General features: G+C 38.1%; 1 protein-coding gene across 1 annotated transcript in view; it reads left to right on the forward strand.

Moving 5' to 3' along the window:
• Positions 1 to 23,086, forward strand: part of LOC141951599 (formin-F-like) — a 43,447-nt gene extending 20,361 nt beyond the window's left edge. The window contains exons 6-17 of the mRNA XM_074888083.1: positions 319 to 495; positions 1,112 to 1,538; positions 1,726 to 1,888; positions 5,008 to 5,119; positions 8,017 to 8,107; positions 8,687 to 8,773; positions 10,970 to 11,122; positions 12,697 to 12,826; positions 12,956 to 12,988; positions 14,732 to 14,835; positions 16,316 to 16,399; positions 19,958 to 23,086. Coding sequence (XP_074744184.1) covers positions 319 to 495; positions 1,112 to 1,538; positions 1,726 to 1,888; positions 5,008 to 5,119; positions 8,017 to 8,107; positions 8,687 to 8,773; positions 10,970 to 11,122; positions 12,697 to 12,826; positions 12,956 to 12,988; positions 14,732 to 14,835; positions 16,316 to 16,399; positions 19,958 to 20,062 — 1,666 coding nt within the window. The 3' untranslated portion in view covers positions 20,063 to 23,086. The remainder of the gene's footprint in view (positions 1 to 318; positions 496 to 1,111; positions 1,539 to 1,725; positions 1,889 to 5,007; positions 5,120 to 8,016; positions 8,108 to 8,686; positions 8,774 to 10,969; positions 11,123 to 12,696; positions 12,827 to 12,955; positions 12,989 to 14,731; positions 14,836 to 16,315; positions 16,400 to 19,957) is intronic.
• Positions 23,087 to 23,689: the final 603 nt, after the last annotated feature.

Genomic DNA, 23,689 nt, shown 5'->3' on the forward strand with positions numbered 1-23,689 from the left:
TGTGGCTAACAAATTAAGAGGACTTGGGTGATTTTTAGTAGATATTGAAATATCCTTAGTTTTAACTCTCTCATTAGGCATGGCAGGCTGGAAATTAATATTTTATGTCGCAGTTTATTTATGTGTCCGATGAGAACAAGATGCTCTTATCTCAAAGGTTTTATGCTTTAGTATTGATACTTTTTGACTGTTCCATGGAAGATGCTAAAAAAACATTTGGAGACTTATTGACATTAGAAAATACTTTAACAAAGGCAAGGCTTGTGTAAATGAGCAGTCAGTGAAGAATGAACTGTATCTCTATTCCTTGTCCTTCAGGTACTTGGTACAACTACGTGAAGGAGAATTGACTTTATATTGCATAGGTCTGGGAGGACAGAACAAGACTGCAGACCCTATAACAGATACAATTAATTTGTCAGGTGGTAATGTGAGTGTCAGCAAGGAGAATGGATGCAGTACCTTTTCAGTTCAGACCAAAGAACACAATTATTTGTAAGTATAGTTGGTAATTAATAATTTGTTAAAGCAGAACAACTGAAAACAAGGTCAAGCAACAGAGAATCTCAATGTCTCATGACAAAATATAACAGTGGAGAAATGAGGCCATCAGAATTATACAGATAACCCCTCCCCTCGTTATGCACTGATCTGATGACTATTTTAAGGAGGAATCAAAAGTACCACATTGTGGAATTGAGAAGATACATTGAAATACTGCCCACAAAGACTTGTCTAGTTGCCACGTCAGGAGCCAATGAAGAGATGTATCATTCAGCTTGATAGGACAAATGTGTGAACAGGTTCTGACTAGGTTGTGCAACAAGCATGGTAAGATGTAGCACATTGTTCACCTTCCCCCAAGGTGGAGAAGAGGAATTACGAGGTAACTGCACCACAAAGTCAATATATGGCAAAACTTCAGCTCTCTAACCTTAGACACGTAAGCAATTAACTCTGTCTGAAAAGGTCAGAGTCAGCAGCTCTGGGCTCCTTTGACAAGTAAAGCTGCTGAACATTATTCTGCTTAAATAACAAATATCTGTGGCTGTATTAGTCAGCATGTTATTTACACTTCCTTGCATTTTTATATGACATTCTTAAATTTCAGGTTTCGAATACCCTTTACTGTCCAAAATAACAGGACAGAGGATGTTAGCAAGCTCCATAATGAATGGGTGTCTCTCATAGAAAGGTACTGTCTGCTGTGTAATGGTGCCTCACTGCCTCAGGAGGGATCTCAAGGGTGCACCTCCTCCGAAGCAGTTTATGAGGATTTTACTGTACCTCTGAATGAACAGAAAGAGGAGGCCCTCCACTTTGGTGTGAGTTCTGCAACAACCAGTCTGAACAAGTCTTCAAGCCCCCAGACAAAGCCTGCAGAGGGGGAAGGAGTCCCAGCATCACCATCTCTTCCACTTCCCGTAAGTGAGGCAGAGATACCACCAGCCCCACCTGCATTCCCGCAGTCCTGCAGCCTCTCTCCATCGACAAAAAGAACCAAAGCCTTTCATTGGGATGTTGTTCCTTGTGATAAGGTGAGGATGAAAATGATGGTGACCGTTAAAAAAAAAAAAAAAATTGTAGCCTGTATTACATGTATAGTTATCATAAAAGTACAGCCGTGACACAAAACAACCTGGATGCCCTTCTGTATGTTTGGATGGAACAAAGTGACTCTGTTCTTTTGGCTCTTTGTTTACCCTGTCACTCCTATATTTTTAGATTCAAAAATCTGTCTGGGGATCATGTGACCCATGCGAGAAAAAAATAGATGTATCCAGACTCTGTGATCAGTTCCAGATCCAGGACATGGCAGTATTTTCAGGCAATGAGCCTTCAGTGAATCAACACATCATGTTAGATCGAAAAGTTGCACATAACTTCAGTAAGTGTAATAAGAACTGTGTACGCCTATCTGGAAGCCTGGGATGAGCACTGCATGCGTTTTCTATTTGTACTTTCTGCCATTCAATAGTCAAAGGAGACAAGCTTGTATCTAAATCGTCTTCTAATTCAGTGTCGCTCTACTCATTTATAAAAATAGACCTCATGGCTCAGTTGCTCTAAATGCGGTTCCTAATGATGCAGAGTAGAAGCACCAAGCTTCTCCTCCTCATGTACAAAACATGTGGATGTGCCATTGAGCTGTGATGGTGTTGTCTTAGGGCAGACATGTAAAAATCATGTGTGATGCCTGTGAAATCAATGTTAAGACTCTGACTTCAAAGATTTCCCAAATTTTGTGGGCTGTTAACAGAAACAGGTTGGTAGCTAGCACTTTGAGTACCGTGCTCAGTCTCCTGCATTGCGTTCAAGAATATTCATGTAGGTGTAGATGGATTGGTGCAAGAATCCTTTGAGAGAGCCACAAGTCAGGTCACAGGAACTCTCTTGGCCTTTCTCTGGCCAGTAGCTTAGACTGTGAATGGCTGTCTTGAATGATCATGAACAGGATCCTTCCCTCTCATATGTCAGGTATGATTCTGCCAAAGGCCTGACCTCGAACAGTCTTTCACAGTTAATGAAGCAGTTCAACACATAGTTCTGGTCTTACTAATAAAATGATGTAAAGGTCTTTCAGTTACTTTGTTGAGAAGTGGTAGACATTAAAGGAGCAAGAGTAATTGTTCTCCAAAGACTACTCTGATTTCTAGTACAGAAATGGCTTTCCAAAAAAGTTCTATAACCTAGCTCTCTTAAGAAACATTATACATGTAAAGAATTTGGGGCAGTTAGTTCTGAAGTTTTAATGATTTCATCTTTACAAATATTGATAAGAAAGAATATACTTTGGAGATTGTGTAAGTTTTAATTGGGAACTGTAAATGGAGATAACTTGTTGGAATTATTGCATCTGTTGACTAACAATTTGAAGCGTTAAAAGGAAGGGAGTGACACAAAAGTGCAGTTGCAGATAAAAGAATCCTGTAATAGCACTTTTATCTACTAAATTATTGCAATTTCTTTGAGGAAATTTATTTCTTTTGGTTTGCAAATCTTTCTTTTGATCCTATTCCTCTTACAACTTTTTTCATTGAGACATTCTACATCAGTTTCTTAATCTTATCCTTAAAGTCCCATCAGTGAGATTTTTGGCACATACTTATTATAACGGACATTACTTAGATCAGAAGTTAATTTGATCCTGAGAATTCTGATTAATCTTCCTGCAAGTGCTGCAAACCACAGTTCTTAAATTAACAAAGAAAAAGATGAAGTGCCAAAATGCCAGTAGGTTAAAATTTCTTGAGAATTTGAGTGGGTTTCTGAACACAAGAGAAAAAAGAGAGTTCTGGGAGAAGATCTACACACTAAATTCAAGCCCAGTGTATGAGAAAATTGAAATAAAAGCTAAGTTATCTCATGGCTTCTTGTAGACAAAATAAATTTCGCTATACAGAGGTATACAGCTATACAGAGGTATTCTGCTATATAGGTATCAGAGATACAAGAAAAACATCCTCAGATTTCCGATGAAAAAGTTTTGGGAAGCACTATAATGTATATGTTAATCCAAGAATGTGGGATCTAGTGGGTGAAAAACTGATTTAGGAGTCAAAATACCAGCTTCTGTGGCTTGATTTGTGCCTGTCTCTCTCTCTGAGACCCAGTTTCCCAGACATACAATCCTTATTTTGCCTAAGAAAATAATTTGGCAAAGTCTGATGACTAGAATTTATTCAGCAGCTGATTTCAACTACTGGAAACGTTCACAAAAATATAAAACATTTTGTAGACAGGTTGTGAAAATTTTAAACCCAACATTTTACTGTGAGTTATTCACTCTGTTGTGATCTGTAGGCATGACCCCATCTGAAGAGATACATGGATTAAAAGGCATAGGGAAGCTAAAGATATAAGGCATAAAAAGCATAAGAAGGAAAAAGGGAAGATTCTGCCAGGCTTAGCACTAAAGCTAGATCTTATAACAAAATTAAAAGGGTGGAAAGAGTGTCAGAGGAAGAATAAATGGTATATACTCCATTGGCCAACAGTCTCCTGAGAAACATTGATAGTTGATTTGAGCCACAGCAAGTTCCTATAACCTGAAAAACTCTGATCCTTTTTAGAACTGGAGGGGGAAAAAAAAAAAAAAGGTAAATCATACACATCCTTCCTGAATTCTTCTACCCAGTCCCCTTGTGCTGCTCAGAGTTCTGTTGTAGCAGAGACTCTAGGACAAGTTTCATGACAACAATGTGAAGCATTAAAACCTTTTTGCTTTCTCTGCTGATGCCCTCTGTTCACTTCCTTGTGTTTCCTTTTTACCTTCATGCTTTGGTAACGATGATGGAGACAGTAATTAAAGAATAACTGGCAAGACAAAGTATTTTTTTGGGGGGAGCAAAAAATGTTTGTTCACCTGTTTGGGGAAGAGATGTCTTATTTCCATTTTCCTATCATAATCCTATCATATTATGAGCCAGCCCCATGCCAGCACAGAAATCTTAAACATTACAAAAACTCTTAATCAGACGTTAGAATATTAGGCAGTGTGGAAGAAGTGAGCACTTCTGTTTCCCAGGTTGCCTTCATCTGGGAGTAATTTTTCTTGAATGGACTCTAACTACATTCTTTTGAACCCTGGAAATTAAAGCAAGTAAACAAAATCAAAACAAATGGAAAATTTAATTTCTTTAACTTTCAAAGTATTATAATATGCCAATACATTGTACTGTTATTTGCAAAAAAATATCTTGACTGTTGAGCTGAGTACGAGAAAAATATATATGGGCAAGTACTTGAGTACCTTCTGATAGCAGTAACTTGATAGTTCTCTCTTAAGCATTGACTATGTTCTGACAAAAATATATTTTTCCTTGACTACTGCTATGTATATTTAAAGAAAATATGAAGACTGAGTTTTTGCCTTAGCATTAGCAGCTACTAAGTGTTTTGGGTTTTTTCTTTTTTTAAATCTGGAAATTAAATATGAAATGTTTTGGTGATTTTCCTTCCCTTGAACATTTTCTTCCAAGTAATCTAAGAATCATTTTCCTCCAGACATTTTTCTTAAAAGTTTCCGTATAAAACCAAGTGAGCTGAAAGAAAAACTATACATTATACATGAAGAAAGTGGTGGACTTACAGATGAGCAGATTACAGCACTGAGAAGGTAATCTTTGGGGTTCAATTGTTTGTTTATAATATATGCTACCTTTTGGAGAAAGCATAATCTTCTGTAAATAATGTGAAGTTCAGGAAAGATGCTACTGTGAGATTGGATCTATCCTGACTGTGAATAGAATATTAGGGTTTCACACAGAAACCTCAGTTCTTGCCACTGACATTTTAGAGTATGTCCCCAAAATATCACTTTTCCTCATGCAGTACTACAGTTTCTAATTGCAGGGGTGGACTTGGTCAGGAGATAATTGCAATGAAATGTCTTGGACATCAAGAGTGCTCTCCAGTTACACACATGGCTGTCTCTGGGGAAACTAATGGTTGGAGCTGGCAGAAGTGAGGGAATGCCTCCAGTCCTGCAGCACAGCAGAGCGCTTGGGGTCTGGCCATCCCCATTTACGAGTGCAGCCTCTGCTCACATCTCTGTTTGAAGGAAAATACTGAACACACTCCGTTGTTCAAGCCCTAATACAGCACTGCTGATTCAGTCCAGGATCTCCGCATTGTTGAAATTAGTGTAACACCACTGAGATCACTGATTTATAGCATCTGGGCTCTTTGCCATCAGACAATAATAGCAATAATAATGATGGCAATGAAACTTGAAAGATTTTATTTTTTCCTTGAAGATTTCGGAGTCTTCCTTTGATAGAAATAATGCTGAGGAAATTTTTCTAGCAATGGAATGTGTAAGAGACGTTGGAGGCTGCATTGCTATGTGCTATATAGGATCAAGGATTCTGTTCCTGGGATTCTTATTTATTGCCAAAATCTAGGAATGAATGTACAAATCTTGTAGTGAAAGGAAGCTTATTTTTCCCACCCGAACAGTTTAAAAAATGTTACTGAAATAGATGAGATGCATTGCAGAGTTGAGGGTTGGATTTCCAAGGCAGTTCAGTGTCTTAGAGCTGCCATTCAGACATCTCATCAAAGGGGCAGACGCTTGGAACATCAGCACTCAGAAGTTTCTCTTGTACAATGCACTGCAGTGGAGTTGGCGTGATACAAGTAGCAGGACACTTAGCACTTTTGAAGACTTTTCCACTTGATTTAGGTGCCATGGTGGAAAACTTTATCATTGAAAACTGTGGCCTCCAGTTAATTGAGAACTTGTGGTTATGACAGGAGTTTAGACAGGATAGTCAGGGACTGGAAAATTCATCTCTGTGCAAATTATATCTGTCATTGTCTAAGCCTGAGCAGAAGGTCTAAATTCTACTGTTGTAAAATGAAAAATATTTAAAGCCAAATCCAATATTACATTTTCAAGACTGTGACCAGTGAGCAAGATGTTCTGCTCACGTATCCAGTGAAGGTTAGTGGAGGTGGTGGAATATCAGAAACTTCAGGACTTATTTTGATATGGAAACCTTTCCATAGTTCTCTAAATGATTCTTTGTCCTGACATCTTAAAATCAATAACAAAGCACTCTTTGTCTCTATAAACTTAATGTTTCATAACAGTGTGAGATTTTTCATTGCACAAATTCCTCTAGAGCTGCATTCATGTAAAAAGATATCTATGGGATGTATTCACATATTGTGCTTCCTTTTCTATGGCTTCCATTGTTTAGTGCTTCAAGAGTTAAACCTTCTAGATAATCTGTTAGTTTTGTTTCATATACATAACACATTAAAATAATTTGATGGAATATCAAACTTCTGATTAAATGAAGATATTTGCTGTCACCTTTAACAAAAAAGTTCTTTGAATTTGCTTAAAAAGTTAAACTATTTTTAATGATAAATAAAAAAGCTTTCATTTGCCAACAGATAACTGTTATTTTTAAATAAGAATTCTTTTTTTTTTTCTTGATGATGAAGGGTGATGAATGGAATATTTTGTAATCTGCTTTAAGATAAATTTAATAATTCAAAACCCAACAATTATTCAATTGAAGTGTCATATTAAATTATTGACAACGGTAAAAAAAAAAAAAATCTATTGTTTGTCCTCTATTTAACATGCTAAAATCTTTGCTTTATTTTTTCCATCTTTGAATAAATTTCCTTATTTTTAATGAAAATGTGTATCTATCCCCATGAATGTTTAATCACACTTGCTACAAATTTAGTAAGTTGTTTGCAGAGATAAAAGAGAAGATAGTAGACCTGAATACTTATTTAAGATTCTTAACAGTCCTTCTCATATGTTAGCTATAACATCGATTTCATTTTTTCTTCTTTAAGATATGCTACGAATTCCCATAGTGTATCAGTCAGACAGGCAGGAAGATCTCCAAAGGAGAGGAGAGGAACTGTGGTGGTGTGAGTTTATTTTTCCAAGTGGAGGCATGTTTAAAGACATCAGTTTTTTTAAAACACTGCAGCTCTGGAGTACTGGGAGAATATTCTCTCACCTTATGCAGAAGGATGAAAGTTGCGGGTCTCTGTTATGTGCTATCACAACAAAAGTGAGAAATGGATCTTGGATGTGATGCAGTGCTTAGACAGAAACACCATTGCCCACTTTTATTTCATTGTCAATTAAAAACATTTTAGAGGTCGAGTTGGTCAGACTGTGGAGTCCACTGGTTGATCACACCATAGCATGAGTCTGCTCTGTTTTTGTACTAATTTTTCAAAGAAGATATTGCTGGAGACAAGCTGAGCCAGCATGGCCATAACTGCTCAAAAAGCGTATATTGTTTCTAGGTGCTTTTGGAAGGTTCATCCAATGTATCTACAGATCATTTTTGCTTTCCATTGCATAGTTGGTTCAAATGTCTATAAAGTTCCATTGGTTAAGGAATAAATATGCAATACATAAACCACACTAAGCAGTAAGAAATTCTGATGCATGGAACAGAGTGATTGTTTTATGTTACAACAATACAGAATGAAGAGGAAAAGGACATCTACTTTTCATTTGCTGTTTTACAGGTACATGCCAACACCAAAAGATGCAGAAAGGTACCAGTCATTCAAGGGGTCTCCTTCAGAGCTGCATGTGGTTGATCAGTTTATGCTAGAGGTAAGAAGGCACAGCGTTAAAAGACAACACATGCTATTTCTAGCACACTCTCTTCTAAATAAAACCACTACAAGAAGCCATTGTTTGAAACTTAAATTTACAGTCTCAGCCAGAATCAATACATGAGGATTTATCTGATAAAGAGTTGAGGCATATAGATATTATGAAGAGAACTGTATGGATCCCTTTGCTTCTCCGAGTCATATGCCTTCCCCTTCCTCCAAAGTAGGAGGTAATTTATTCTGAGTTAGATTTCCACAATCATTAAGCATAAAATTATATGCATTTAACTATTCTTGTTCACAAGAAATGAGTGTCATTTATTTTAATAGTGTCTGGCCCTACTAGCATACAGTGTTTTCTTGAATTTGCATATGCAAATGATGCATATTCAGGTATGTGATTTTTATATTTGCCATAGTATATCTACAGACTTAAGGCCTTGAAAAATGAATAAATGAGCACAGAAATTAGGAAAATTATAGTGCAGCTGAATTAGTCAATTAATTATGAAAGATATATGCTCACGTTTTGATATAAACATGGGGCTTGATTCCTTTTCTGTTCAATTCTAAGCAGATGTGTAAAATCCCCCACTTGGGCCAGAGGTTGGATCTCCTGCTTACCATACGTGAGCTCCCCGTGAGCATGAGAGATTTAGAACCTGTAAGTAACATAACTCCTTCATAGTGTGTTTTTAATTAAAAACTACCAGTTAGATAGTAGAGGGACAAGTGGCCTCAGTGCATTTCAAGTGCTGTAGTTGGGGAGGTTTTGTGCTGGTTTTTTTCTTTTTTTTTTTTTTTTTTTCCCTGTAGCAAAATATCTCCCAGGCCATAATGTCAGCAATTCACAGTGTAATAATCCAGGCAGTCTAGTGTATAAAAAACATTTCATGGCACTGTTCAAAAGTAACAAGCAAAAGGGTTAAAAAAATTTAAAAATTCTATAGTTCATGACTTTGATAGCCAAGAAATTGTAAATGACATGAAACTTGTTAGAGACAGGCTATGTTTGAAATACAGTGGTACTATCAGCTGGTGCATTTGGAATGCTTTTGGGAATCCAGTTAATTTTACTGTGTTTTGTTAATGAAAGTATTCCACAGTACTGGTTCAAAACAAAATAAAACTAAAAAAAAGAAACTGGAGACAAATGAGGGCTATGATATGCATGTATATACATGTATGTGCATTTAATATCATCCTTGTTCACCATTAAGTGTTCAAGAAGCAGTTGTTAATGGGCCTGGCAGTGGGACAGACATCCACAAAGGAGGGAGAAAAGAACAGGAAAGGATTTTCAAATTTTAATTTGGGGTGGTTAAACTTTCTTCTTTCTTTGGCCAGTGATAAGACAGAAGCAAATTTCACCATTAAAATTCAATTCCTTTTGTGGGGAGGTTCTAGCCCCACAAGCTGAAAGAATCAATCTAAAGTCATAGATTCTTAGAGCAAGTTTATTTGACCAGCATCTCATAGACATTTGCTATTTTCAGAAGACCAAAGGAGGCTGTTCACCCTAAGGATTATGGCACTGAATTGAAATGTTGCAAACCAGAGTCCAAGTCCCTTTTTGCCTTTTTCAGGATGACTTAGGGGTGGAATGAGGTGGGAGGATGCAAATAAACAGTGTTCGAGTCTCATGGACTGCATCTTCCTGTTCCAAACCTCTGCCTTACCTGCCAGGTTTTGTATATGCTTTGGTTCAAAACCAAGTATTTCAACACGATTCTGTTTCTATGAAAATGTTTCAAAGGTTTTGCTCTCATGCATGGGAATGAAAACAAAACTTGAAAGTTCTACCAGTCTGAGTTGTTATCCTTTGGCTGTGATTAAAACCATAGTAACAGTGAACAAAACTCAGAAGAGGAACAGATGGAAAACACTGGGGAGATGCACAGATTTCTGACCCTGCCTGGTACAATGCTTCACCTTTGCTGTCCTCCACTGGAACCAAATATTTGAATATTTGGAAGCTATTAGATGTACTGTTAGCTTTGAAGGATATTTAATGTTCATTGAAGAGCTGATTAGTTGTCTAAGTATTTTCTTATGCATACTAACACATGTTTGTAAACATAAACCACCTAAAATTCTATAGAACAATCTGAATATGGCTGTCAGCACCCTCTGGCCCTGTGACGTGCTATAAACGTTTTAACAATGGCATTCAGCTCTCTTGCATGTTTCATCCTTTCCCTGTTTTTAAATTTGTGTTGGAGACTGATGAAGAGAGGTGTGGTGCTAAACAAATATAGATTTCCTAATTTAAACCAAACCCACCTCTTATATCTATAGCCCTAGAAGGGAGGTGGCTTCCCTGGGAAAACAGAAATTGATACTGAGTTTGATTACAGAAAATTATTATTCTTCCTTGTGGGGAAAATGTGCTAAGAATTTTGATAAGATAACAGTCTTCAGCTGGTGTAAACAGAAGGGAGGGAGGTGAAGGATGGAGAACCTTATACTGTGCTTCAGGCTATCTGCTTCCCCTGATGCCTGACATTTGGTGCAATCTGGTGCAGTCAAACAGCAAAATACTTTTTCTTCAGAAGCATTTGTAGGAGATGAGGTTGAAGTCATTTTGGCAGGGCCGGTTTGGCAGCCATAAAGGATGTGACCTCCACTGGGGGCAGGGTAATTGTGCCAACACTACCTTTATCTTGGTGGGAGACTTTTAACTGGTCCTTCCTGAAAACTCCTGGCCTGTTCCTCCAGGGAAGTTTAATAGGGTATCCATCAGCTAAAGTGTGACTTGCTTCAGATGGGGACAATGAGGCTTTTGGCAAACGGAAGGTATAGGTACCATTGATTTACTCACATTTTCAATTTGAACTGTAGGAAGATTTGTGTGTTTCAGCTAATAAACCGGAAAATCCAAGCTAGTAAGCAGCTGCAATCCAGCCAGAAATTTGTCGCTGTCCTGGAGTACATTCTATCCATTGGGAACCATTTAAACGAAAAGGCTGGAAAAGAGAAGGCTAAAGGATTTCGACTGTCATCTTTGACCAAAGTGAGTAAATATTTTTCTTGTCATTAAAATCACCATATTATAAGGTATGTTACACATTAATATTAACTCAGTTTTGCCCTGAATGTGGGCAAAGGCAATCATTTTTAATGAGTAGCTAACATTTTAACATCTGCTCTTGGTTACACTAGAAACAAAATCCTGTTTAACAATGTATTCTTTAATGTATGTTATAACAAGATGCATTTCCCCATTTTAGACAGCAGCATGGGCTAGATGCAGGCGTTGTGGTGCGGAACACACTGTGTTTCTAATGAGGTAGAACATCAAAATGCTGACTGCCCTGATATTAAGATCGTGTGGCTAGAAGAGGCGTCTGAGCTGCAGGCCCCTGGTTAGATGGGAGTTTAGATAAATTGTATTTTGCAGTTTTGTGCAGAGCACTGTTGTATGGATCCTCTTCATTTCACTGTGGTCAGAGGCTGTAACTATGGCATTTCTTCCATGGTAGTTGCACTTTTATGGCACTGGAGTATTTAGCGCTTCATTTTACTCCAGTGCAACAAGTCTTTTGCAACAAGTGGTGCAATGCCATTTTAAGGTAAAGTTTCAAAAGTAGAATGTAAATAAATTAATATATTGAAAGGGGGTGAAATTTGCCTCTAGTGGTTTTAATCGCCCCATCATTGCTCTTGTGGATGATTGAATAGGGGATGAAGGTGGCAGTTGTGATCTTTACTCTTTCCTGGCAGAGATCTGCTGTACAAGAAGCATCATCTAGCTCTTAGTTCTCTAATTGTCTCTTCACTGACCTACCCCTTGTGTGACATTAAGCTGAGTTTTCCATTAGTTTTAAGGAAACGGCTTTCCCCTCTTCATCAGAATTTGCCATCAGAAAATGCTGCTACTGAGCACAGGTTTTTTTCCTCCTCCTCCACTTGACAGTGTCAGAGCATCATATTCTTATTCTAAAAAGCAAAAAAAAAGATACAAATTTCCTAAGATGCCTTGTACCTTTAACACTATTGTGAGATTATGCCTGATCTGTAAATAGAAGAGAGAAGGATTTTTATTTTGTTTTTGTAAGGTATCTTTCCCATCTGGAGACTTTAATATATGAGTGAGTGATTTATAACTCTAGTGACAATTCTGAGACACAACTTGCATTCTATTTTTTTTTATATATACAATGGCCGTAATACCACATCTATCATAATGAAAAATGCCTACAAAATCATTTTCTGCCACAGAACATCTTCCCAGATTCAATTAAGGAACTTTGCTATCTTTGTGAACACAGAATACTGCTTTTAAGTGGAAAGGAATAATGGCTGTGTCTGGAAGTCCAAAATCAGTTGCAATGAATTAGGATATCTTAAGTTAAAAAACCTCTGTGAATAAGAAGGCACAAAAGAACAAGGAAGGTCAACAGATATGAAAGTGTAATGCTGATCTTAATCAAGAATGTCTGTAAAATGGCAGATTGAAAAGGAGAAGTTTAATTTCATTGTGTATTCCATTCTTGCCAAATTTACCTGGGAGCTATCAACATCCTTGTTGCCTTTTTTTTTTTAAAGTATAATAGCTCAGTCTGTCAATTATTGCTCTATTTGCAGTTACCTCTGTTGCGGGGTAAAGAGAGGACATTCACCTTGCTTCATGCCCTTGTGGAACAGATCATCTTACATGAGCCTGATCTGGCCAAATTTTCTCAGGAGTTGACAGAATTTGAAGCTGTTCCTGATGGTAAGAGGAGGGAGGGGGAAAAAATAATCAACAAATAAAAATGAAGTCCTTCAACTTCTGTGGAAACTCCCATCCTCACAATATGAATGATACTCATTAGTATGTTTTTCCCTCTCTCTTCCTCCCCAGCTTCCATGAAAGGCCTCAGTGCTGAAGTTGATGGTATGTAAATGTGGCTTCTAAATTCAGAAAAAGATTTTCATATGTTGTGCAATCATTTGGAACAGGTTTTCATTGCACTTCTATAGTTTGTAAAGAGAAGTAAAGGTTCAAAACATTGAGGTAAAGTGTTGCTATAGTGATATACTTAACTTGCCATGTTACTGTAAAGGATTTAAAAAAAAATAAATGAAAGTGTGTCCAGGTGGTTTAGAAATATAAAAAATATACTGCCCATGGTAAATAGAGTTTATCATAAACTAAAAATCTTAAGCTATACAAGTGCTCTGTCAAAGTTACATTGCCTGGTCCGGGATCAGGCAATGCAGCAGGAGAAAACACCCTACGGTTCAGTCCTGAAGTTCAAAAACTTCTCTGAACCAAACTGGTCCCCTCTAGAAAGGAGTCCAACACTAGTGAAGCCAACAGAAGGGAACAGAACAAGGTTTTTCAAGTGTAAGAGAGATTTTGGGAGATATTTATAACATATCATTGAACAGTGTCATAAGGGGACCAGTGAATTCAATGGATTTTACATTGAACCCTTTGAGAGCTGATAGCAAAGGTGTACGAGTGGATGAAAATAAATTGTATTATGTTGAAAGTTTATAAAAGTCTATCTTTTGAACACGTGGCATGGGTGTTGACTGTCACTACAGACCAATATATTGTATTTCAGCCTTTGATAAGATACCTGAATGATAGTTGCTCTCAGGTTTTGGTTTGAAAAAGCCTTGTGCCTATTCTGCTTGGCTCTGGGAGTCAGCTAGGTATGTAGCTTGAGGCTACTGAAGTGTGCTTTTATTCTGTTCCAAGAAATTCCAGTCAACTTTTTAGGAGACATAAGGAACTAAAAATATTTACCTTGAATCACTTGTGTTCTTTGGGAACGATGTTGGTAGCAATTAAAAATCACTAAGTATTTTAAAGACAGTTTTGGAAAGTCATGGGTAAGGCAGTACAATGAACACACTAGCAGAAGTTGTTGGGACCTGTCAAAGGAGGTGAGTCATGGGAACTGGAGGAGATTGACTGGTCTCTTCCCTCCATGGATTCCTGATGGGCCCAGCATAGTCACTGTTATCTTCTGAGTCCCATTCACCAGGGCAGAGAGGGAAAGAGATGGACCAAATGCCACTGAAACAGTCTTTCTCCTCGTGTAGTTCAAGGCGTGTCCTGGGGCTCATCTGCTGCAAGTATCACACGAGCACAGGGGGAGAAATGCTCAACTGCAGCTTGGGTCAGTTCAGGACTGAGCCCCTGGAGCCAAGGCTGCATCCTCTTCTCCCCCCATTTCACACCATGAAAGCTCCCACGGTAACAGTCTGATGCAGTGCTTAGTGCCAACTGACAAGATTTCTTACTGTTTATAGAATAGAATTTTTGTTCTTTTATCTTTAAAGGAACTCTGAACTTTCTACACAAAAACGTAAGTTTGGAGAATGTTATTTTCATTGCTAATCCCAATGCTCAAAGCTAGGAAAGGTCAGATTTACGGCTGCTGCATAACCATACTATCAACCTCTTCATTATTCTGCAGTTGCTGTGATGTGGTCACATACTATTTCTTTACGTAAGACCCATGACTCTTTCAGGATTTCTATTTCAAAACAGAAAGTTAATATTCCTAGATGAATGCATTATAGACCCATATTCTCCTAAATTTTCCATGTGGCCTAAATTAGACATTTATAGTCCTTTGGAAACAACTACATGCTAGTGAAATTTCTTATTTTCTTTTGTTAGTTTTAAAAAAAGAATTGGAAAACGTTATTCAGTGCAGACGTCTTATTAAACCCAAGACAATCAAGGCGACACCCCAGGAGTCACAGTTCTGCAGGGAACTAAAGGTAACGTTATCACAACCTTATTGTGGGCTGGAGGTAAAAGATGAGTAATCTGCTTAGGTTGTGCTGAGACCTGCCCTGACAAGGGAGTCAGGAGCATTTGATGGAAAGTGGCCTTTTATTCCTCTGTGATAGTGTCTCATACTATAAACTGCAGCATGGGAAGGGTTTTTCAGAGTTTCTTCATCTCCTGCTGTTGCTTCACAGGCAAATGGGCTGGAGTGGATGAGGAACAGGTAGACCCATGGTTGCCCATGATAAAGACTTTGGAATAATAGCAATTTTAGAGCATATATGAAATTGTAGTAATTTCCTCTGCCCTCAGGTGGAAGGGAAAACAGAATATAGAATCAGAATCATTTAGGTTGGAAAAGACCTTTAAGATCATCGAGTCCAACTGTAGACCTAACACTGCCAAGTCCACCACTGAACCACGTCCCTAAGTGCCACATCTGCAGGTCTTTTAAATACCTTCAGGGATGGTGACACTTCCCTGGGCAGCCTGGTCCAATGCTTGATAACCCTTTCTATGAAGAAATTTTTCCTAATACCCGATCTAAACCTCCCCTGGCACAACTTGAGGTAATTTCTTCTTGTCCTGTTGCTTGTTACTTGGGAAAAGAGACCATCCAAGAAACATCAACCAAGGGCATGCCTAAATTGTGAGTATAGGTTGATCTAAGATGATTTTGCCCATGCTAGTCACAGAACAAGATGGGTTGGAGGACACAATGGAGAGGCAGCTGAGCAGGCTGTAGGGAGCCCAGTTCTGGCCAGCAGTCAGCAGAGTCAAACATGGGGCTTATTAGCTCAGGTACAGGGAAGTTAACTAACTCTCAGGAGCACGGTCGTGCTAGTTGTGAACAGGGCTACTTCCAGTGATGGCGTTCCCTGCTCTGTGGTGTGGACATGTCCATCTCTGCTGTCCTGGATATCTCCGTGCTGTGCTTCACTGGGTAGTGTCAGCCTTTGCTCAATCCATACGTTTCCTTCTCCCTTGGGACAGCTCAACGATGTGCTTCTTCAATATGTATTAAGTTGTTGAAAATGTATACATTACAGAGGAACCATGATTAAGAAATTTTGTTTCAAAAGTTAAATTTCTAAGACCCTGTTTCTACCTCCTTTAGAACTAGCAAATGGGAGTGCTTGTTTCACATTCAAACAGGCTAGACTATGCCCAATGTGGGTGGAAATTAGGACCTTATGATGCTTATCTAGTTCTGCCAATTTTAGTAGACTTAGGTAGTGTCATTGGATGATACAGTAAATTCTCTAACATTGATGTTTCTTTTTTTTTGGTCTTTGATGTCTTAATATTTGCAAGGAAATGTGTGTGCTTGATGTATGCTTATCTTTTGTGAAATGTGAAATTTTTGGGACATGAAAATTTTGACTTGAATTATCTTGTTTTCACTGCTGTTTAATTCCTGCTTTAATATTATGCTGCTACACCAAATTAAGAAGTTTTATTGTATTACAGGATTTAATTCAGAAATATGAAGGGGATCTATCCCAGCTGTCAAAAAGATGTGATGAAATGAAGAAGCTTTATAGCAACATACTGGTACATATCACATTAAAATGCAATGAAAATAAATCTACATTTCTTTAAGAAAAAGGCGGGGGGAGAAAGAAGTGCAAGAATTTCCCATACTTCCACATGCTTTATAGTTATATTGTCCACAGAAACTGAAAAAAAAAGACCAACTCATTTAACAGTGGTGGACTGTTTTGAATGAAATTCTGGCTTTTATTCTTCTTGAGGTCTTATAATCCACTTTTTAGAGGATCTGTGGCCCAAATATCAAAAAGAAAAGTAGACGTTCAGCAACTTGATAAATTCAATGAGTTTAACTGTTGAGTGTTTTCAACATGTTAGGGAAAACATTATGGAAAACCACATGTTTTCTGGTTCCTACCAGCAATCGTGTCTTTGGCTGGTAGGCAGCTGCAAATCTGTTACTTGGGCTGAGGGTTTTTTCTAGTGACAAGCCTTATAGTCCAGGGCATTGATTTAGCTACTGTTGTTCAGGTACTGAGATAGAGATGTTAGTAGTAGCACGGATCTAAAAATGAGCAGAACAGAAAGGAAGCTCCACGGACGGAAGATTTCTGATAAAGAAACTGTCTGTTCTTGTTTGTTCCTATTATATTCACCCACACTTGCACTGGAGAAGCACCTAATTTTCTCAATCATTTTTTCCTCTGAACAGAAGCAATCCATCTAGGTCCAATATACTAGAAAATGTTTTTTGGGTCAGAGGGTCACACCAGAAGGAATGATACAAGCTCCAGGCTGCAATTTTTAACAACATAGCATGTAGATTCCTCATTTAGTACAATGTTCTTGGAGTGTGATAGAAATTCAGGGAGTCTCTGATACAGTAACAGTATTCTCTGGCAGAATAGTCACACTAGGAGGTTTTAAGAAAAGGGACAGATTTACTGAAATGCAGTGCCAATCTCTGAAACTGGAATAATTTCCTGGTCCTGGGATTAGGACATGGCTTTAAGAGGTGGTGGTGGTTTTTTTTTGTTTGTTTTTTTTTCCCCCCTTTTTAATGACAAGGAGGGATTAGAAGTAGAGATGTTTTATGGTAAGCAATGTTACGCAGAAGATGCAGCCAGTAAGACCTTTGGGCACCTATCTGAACAGACATTGAAGGTTAGCGAGATGTCTGACCATGAAAATTTAGTTAGTAATGTTTTTCTAAAAGTAATATTGTAACAATGTGCAAGGGTTTCTTTGTGTCTCTTGCAGCCTTTCACAAATGGCAAAAACGCCTCAGTGTAAGGTAGCAAGCCAAATTTGTATGTAACATGTCCCAATCCTTCAAAAAAGGTTGAAGGACTGGGATAAAGCAAGAAGGAAAAAAGGCATAAAAGATAGTGTAAATGAAAGAATTAGCAGTTGAGTTACATGAGTGGAAATAGTTGAAAAATATTCACCAAATTTAAAAGTGAGGAGATTTGTGCTGTAAAACCTTTGGGAGGACACTTCTTGCATGCGATATGGAAGAATCTGACCTGTTTTACCTGAAAGTCATCTTCAGAAGTAGTTAGTGTCATGTGTCTGGTCCTGCTTGCAGAGCTGTTTGATGCCCAGCGAGTGCTGGATGTGCCCTCCTGCATGTGCATACTCTGTCACACTCCTTCTTCACAGACGTTGTTTCCCTCCAGCTGTGTACATTCAGCCAGGAGGCATTACACATGTGATGCTGTGCTACAGATGCATGTGTGAGACTCTCTGCTTTCCTTTCTTGTACTGGAAACTCTCATCTGAGACTCTAATTTGCATCTGAAGAGGATTTCATTTTCCATGTAGCTGGAAGTTTCCTCAAGTTTTCACCCAGCTGCTTCTTGCCCTCCCTTCCCTGTTATTCTCTAAAGTTAGGCATTTGATATATTTCTCTCCCTTAGAATGGATTTTTTTTCTTCTGAATAATGTTATTGCTAGGCAGATCTTTTTTGCATCTTTATAAAGCAGCAAAAACGTAAAGCAAATATAAAATAGGATGGGTGATCAAAGACCAGGCTATCATCTCAATAGCACTAGGAAGGAATAGTCCAGCTTACCTGGGGGAATATCTGATCTGGAAATGTGTTGTAGGTAGCCATGGAAATCATGTTGCACATAAAACAAAAATCCACAGGCCTACCTTTATGATTTTATATTCTGCTTATAAAATCAATAATGACCTTGGCATGTGACACTTCTATGGAATGAACAATAAATTGGGGATAACTGCCTGTGGTATAGCTGTGGGCTATCAACTTCTCACAGATGGTCATTAGCTCCAGGAAATGTCTCTCTCATTACTGTTTAACTGATGGTACACCATGGGTGAGTGGAGAGGCATGCCAAAGATCAAGGGCTTGGAGCACCCAGGAGGTGCAATTAGGAACACAACAGGCAAAACTATTAATCAGGTGTCACTGGTTAATGTTAAAGTTTTTGTGACTGGATTATATGTGAGTGGTTTCTTTCATTGTGTTTCTGATTGCCAGGCAGAGGGTTTGCTCCTAAGAACATCTTAGATGATGTCCAGGTGAACATGTTTAGAAAACGACAGATACATGTCCAAACCTTTGGGTGTATTTTGGCTGCAATCTGAAATACAACTTCATTGCTGTTCAGCCTTGGGAGAGCTGTATCCACCAGTTACAGAGTAGCTCTCAATTACAGCCACGATAAGAACTTGTAGCAACACAAGATGCCTTCTAAAACTTTTTGCTGAAGCCTTTGGAGCATCTTCTCTACATTTGTTCTGCTCAATTAGAAAGCCATTGCAGGCAGAGTTATGTTCTTTAACTCATTAATCCCATTAAGGGGGAATCTTTGAAAATTATGACAAACCTCTTGAATTAAACCTTAGCGACAGATTTAATACGAAAAATCCTTTCCTATCCTAGAACTGGGGAACATATGTGGAAGTGATTTTAGTTAATGCAGGAATTGCTCTCCTAGTACTGAACTTTGTAGTAGGACTGCCTTTCACAGCTCGTTTTATAGCAGAGCAGACACAATGCCGATATTGTTCACGTCTTTTTCAAAAACTTTCCATCTGTTCACCTTTTTCAGGTGAAGGAAAGAAGAGTACAGGAAAGGTGGCTCTTTGATAAATTACTTTTTCTTCCCAAAATGTCTACTTCCCTATGAATATTTTTGCTTGTTTGCAAAGCAAAATGACAGAAAAGGAAAACTTTTGGCTGGAACATGCCCACCATGGAATATAAGCCATTTCCCTAATGTACGCATTTTCTTTTATAAACGGGTTCATCTAACAAACTGCAGAGCCAGGAAGCTTCATGATTTACTGATTTTTTTTCTCCTCTTCAGCTGGAGACCTATAGTCCAGCCAGAGACTGGGTTATACATCAACCTGGGTTACTGAGGTAATTCAGTGACAGCTCCTGGGGCCACTTTTACTTGGGATATTTTGGATTTCAGCTTGTTGGAGATTTTAGACAGCTCTAAGTTTTCTAATTATTGTTATTATTCATAATAATAATAAAGGTATTTAACTTTTCTCTTGCTCTTTTAATTTCATTAAGATCCTGGACATGGTTTAGATTACTTGGATATACTAATGTTAAATATTCTTCTCTTTAAAATTTACAGGTAAAGTTTGGCGAGCCACAAGACCTAGACTCTCAGGAACTATTTGGATGGATATCTTCGTTCATTAGTGAGTTTAGGAAAGCCTGTGCTGAAGTCATGCCATAAGAATAACACAAGTCTTATAAAGAGGTGAGGGAAAGAGAAGTCCAGAAAGAATGTTTAAGCTAATTGATTTGAGTTTCTCTGCTAATAAGTAGAATATGGGCAGTATATGGTCTGTACAGCAGTATACTTGATTTTGAGAGCTATTCAATTTATAATGTGTAATTTGTAAGTGGTATTTGACCTGTAGGATCATAGATCACTTATGAGCCTCTCCCTTATTTTTTTCTCATGTACACGCGTTTGTACCTTGAGGTGTCTTGTATATTTAGAAAGGAGACACTTTTGGCATTTTATAATTTCTCTTTTTAATCTTTTCCTTTGATATGCAGTTTTCTGACTGAGTTTTAACTATTACTTTCAATGAATAAGTTCCTGTATGGTGATCTAATTTTTAATATTTTTTGCTGTAGTTTTCCAAATATTACTTCATGAGCTTTATAATGAAATGGGAATCTGTTACCCACAGAAGAGAATACTTAGCAAAAATTTTTGTTTATCTTTCTGCTATTAAAGCATTGCAGATTTAGTATGTAATGGAGAAATTGTCTGCCTGCCTGGGTGTTTTGTTGCTCACACCCACCCCAGTAGTACAACAAAATAGTGCTTTTTATGGCTAATGTTATGTATTCAGGTAAAATACTGTAGAAATCAATCAATATATGAGATTTGCATTGTCAGGAGGAGAAAAATATCAGAGAAGCAAAATAAAAATGTGTCATGAGGCATCTAAGTAATGGATACTGGAGGTAATTATCCATGGTTTTCAAAAGAGAAAATACTTCTGTTGCATTTGTTGGCTTTTACATATTTTAAATTAGAATAATTATCTGGAGCTCAAATATACGAGGAGAAAAGGAGGCCTATAAATGCAAAGAGAAAATGGATGTGTTTAACATTGAAAGCAGAAAATAGTTCTGAAAGGTCAGTGATAAAATTTGGTATTTTCTCTACAGTTTTGCAAACAGTGTTGTTTGAGGAAAAAGTGTATTACCTGACTTATTTTAGGTCTGACTGCCCAGGTCTCACAGTGTTTGGGCTTTGATAGAAATGCTGAACACTCTCCCTGACTTCAGTGCTAAAAGCAGTCTGGGCTAACCCCTCTGAAAGGCTTAGATGCACTTACATCTGAAAATTATATTATCACAACTCTCTCTCAGCTGGCATATAAAATTTCTCTCTATCCAGCATTTCATTTGCTGTTTTAGATGTGACCACTGCTGAACATTTAGGTATTTAGGGAAAGGTCCAGTAAAGAGGCTGGGGAACCAACAACTAGGTGCTGCAATACCTAGATTTTTAGTGCTGGTTATGTCAGACAGTAAAGGACAATCACCAGGAAAACAGAGACACTTGGACACTGTCTGGAAAGTGGAGATAAAAGAAGCCCAAGGTTTTTTTCTTGTCTTGGCCTCAGTATTTAAAGGGCATCACAGGGTGCAGTTCCTGGGAACTTGCAGCTTCTGCTGTGTCATGACTGGCAGCACACCCCTATGTGAAAAGGCAGAGAAATGTTCCTGCAGCTGATGTGCCCATCACCAAAGGCAAGGGCTTCATTTCACATCAACCTTGATAAATCTGCTGAGGGAAGGGGATGCAGCTGAACCTCTGCGCTTCACAGGGGCTCCTGTTTGGAAGCTGAATCTGCTCCCAAGGGCAGGTGCACACAACTTCTGTTTCAAAGAAATGATCAGGGATCATAAGTGCTCTTTTAAAATGATAGTTCCCACCTCTATTTTAAGGAGTCAGTGAGGAAGTGGAATCCCACCCCGAAGGATTCAAATCCTTATAATCCTCCTCTTAAAGGAGTGGTCTGGCCAAAAGGTGTGCTGAGCAGGCAGCATCTCATTCCTGGCCACCGGGCAATTAAGTCCAGGGAAATGTCTTCCACTGAAGGCATTAGGTGTTAAGCAAAGAAGCAACTGCTCTTCCAGCTTTGTGAGAAGCAAACCTGGCACCAGCTGTGAATGCCAATGGGCCTCACTGCTTAACTTCTCTACCTTAAATCCACCCCTCATCTTAGAGGATGTCTAAAAAGATCTTTGTGGAAGAGCCTTAACAGACCATATATTTAGTATGCTTCATATCATCTTCCTGGCACTTACCTGTCATATATAGAAACTATCTTCCATGAGGTAGAGGATGCCTAAACTAGAGCTCTGCATTGCAGCAGCAGAAAAGTACCTAGTGGGTCCCCTCAGTACCCCCTTGTACCACCAGTGTCGCTGCTATCTGTAAGCTCTTGCATGTCTGCTCTAACAAAAGCATCACTTTGGCTTCTCAACAGCCTTGTCAGGATTATGCTTCCAGTTATGAACATGTAGTAATGTTTCTCTGAGGCAAAAGGAATAAAATAAAAAACTAAATAGTAAAATTAGTACCCTGATACTTTTTTTACAGAAAATTATTTACAAAAACAAAGGGATTGAATTTTATGAAAAATATATTGACTATATTTTGAAGTCATCATCAGAGCAGTGACATCTAGTTGACCCTGAAGTCAGTGGCATCTATCTATGTATCAGGAGCTACAGCTTACATCACTCATTTCTGATTGAAAGAGGAAAATTAAATTCCTTTTTCATTTCTTGCATCTCTATACCACGATACCCTATACAGTGCATGTACGTGCACTGTTAACAACACTTGCAGATTTTGATGTGTGTCGTTACTGCTCCAAAATCTGAACCATCTTCATTTATATGTGAATCATGTAAGATAATCCTGAATACAAGTGCCATTTCCATGGTATCAAGATCCCTGCATCCCTGAACAGCATTCGTGATGGTCATGATAAGTTTCATGTTTTTCTACCATTACGTTAGCTCAGGAGTCCTGGGAAGTCTCTTTTAACTAAATAGTTTTTTCTCTCCTTTTTTTTTTTTTTTCTTTCCATGACTCACTTTTTTCCCCTAGTCTTTTTTCTCTATTATTATATCTAACAGCTTGTTCTTGTTTTATAGCTCAGCTGGCATAGCCTCTTCCAATTAAAAATATATTCTACACAGTAGTTGATGTCTGTGTCTTTGTGTGAATATCCTGGAGCATTAATTAAAAAAATTAATGTCCAAATACCTTCTTGGCAAGAAGTTCTAGCCCCTTCAGAAAGCATGAAGCTTTCCTATGGAGTGAGAGCTTACTGAGGAGACATGTTTCAATTTTCTCAAGCTATTTCTTCAGTGCCGGTGAGTTTCGGAGACCTCCTGATTTATATGTAAAAATAAATAAATAGACCTTGTTCCCTACCTCACTCTTTTTTCCCAAGTGTTATTTTGCATAAGACTGGATTTTTCAAGTCTCTTAGTCAGCTGTATTACTAAGTTTTAGTGGTATAAAGAATAATAGTTGCTATGCCTCAACGTTTATTTGGAATTATATAGACAAGTTCTAAGTCTCCATGTGGATAATGTCCTTGGAATCCTTCCTTAGCAGCTGACAGTTTTATCCTGCAAACCTGTAGTCATAAAATTCAAAGTGTTGTGTGAGCCTTCTGTTTGTGGAAACTAGTACAATTGGGAGCACTCCAACAAGTAGCAACCTGCAAGAACTGTAGTATTTTTACATCTGGGTTATTTGTTTCCCTACAAAACCCACAAAGCTGACACTTGACATATTAAAAAATATGAAAGC

Source organism: Strix uralensis, chromosome 18 (assembly GCF_047716275.1).
Source record: "Strix uralensis isolate ZFMK-TIS-50842 chromosome 18, bStrUra1, whole genome shotgun sequence".
NCBI classification, from domain to species: Eukaryota; Metazoa; Chordata; class Aves; order Strigiformes; family Strigidae; genus Strix; species Strix uralensis.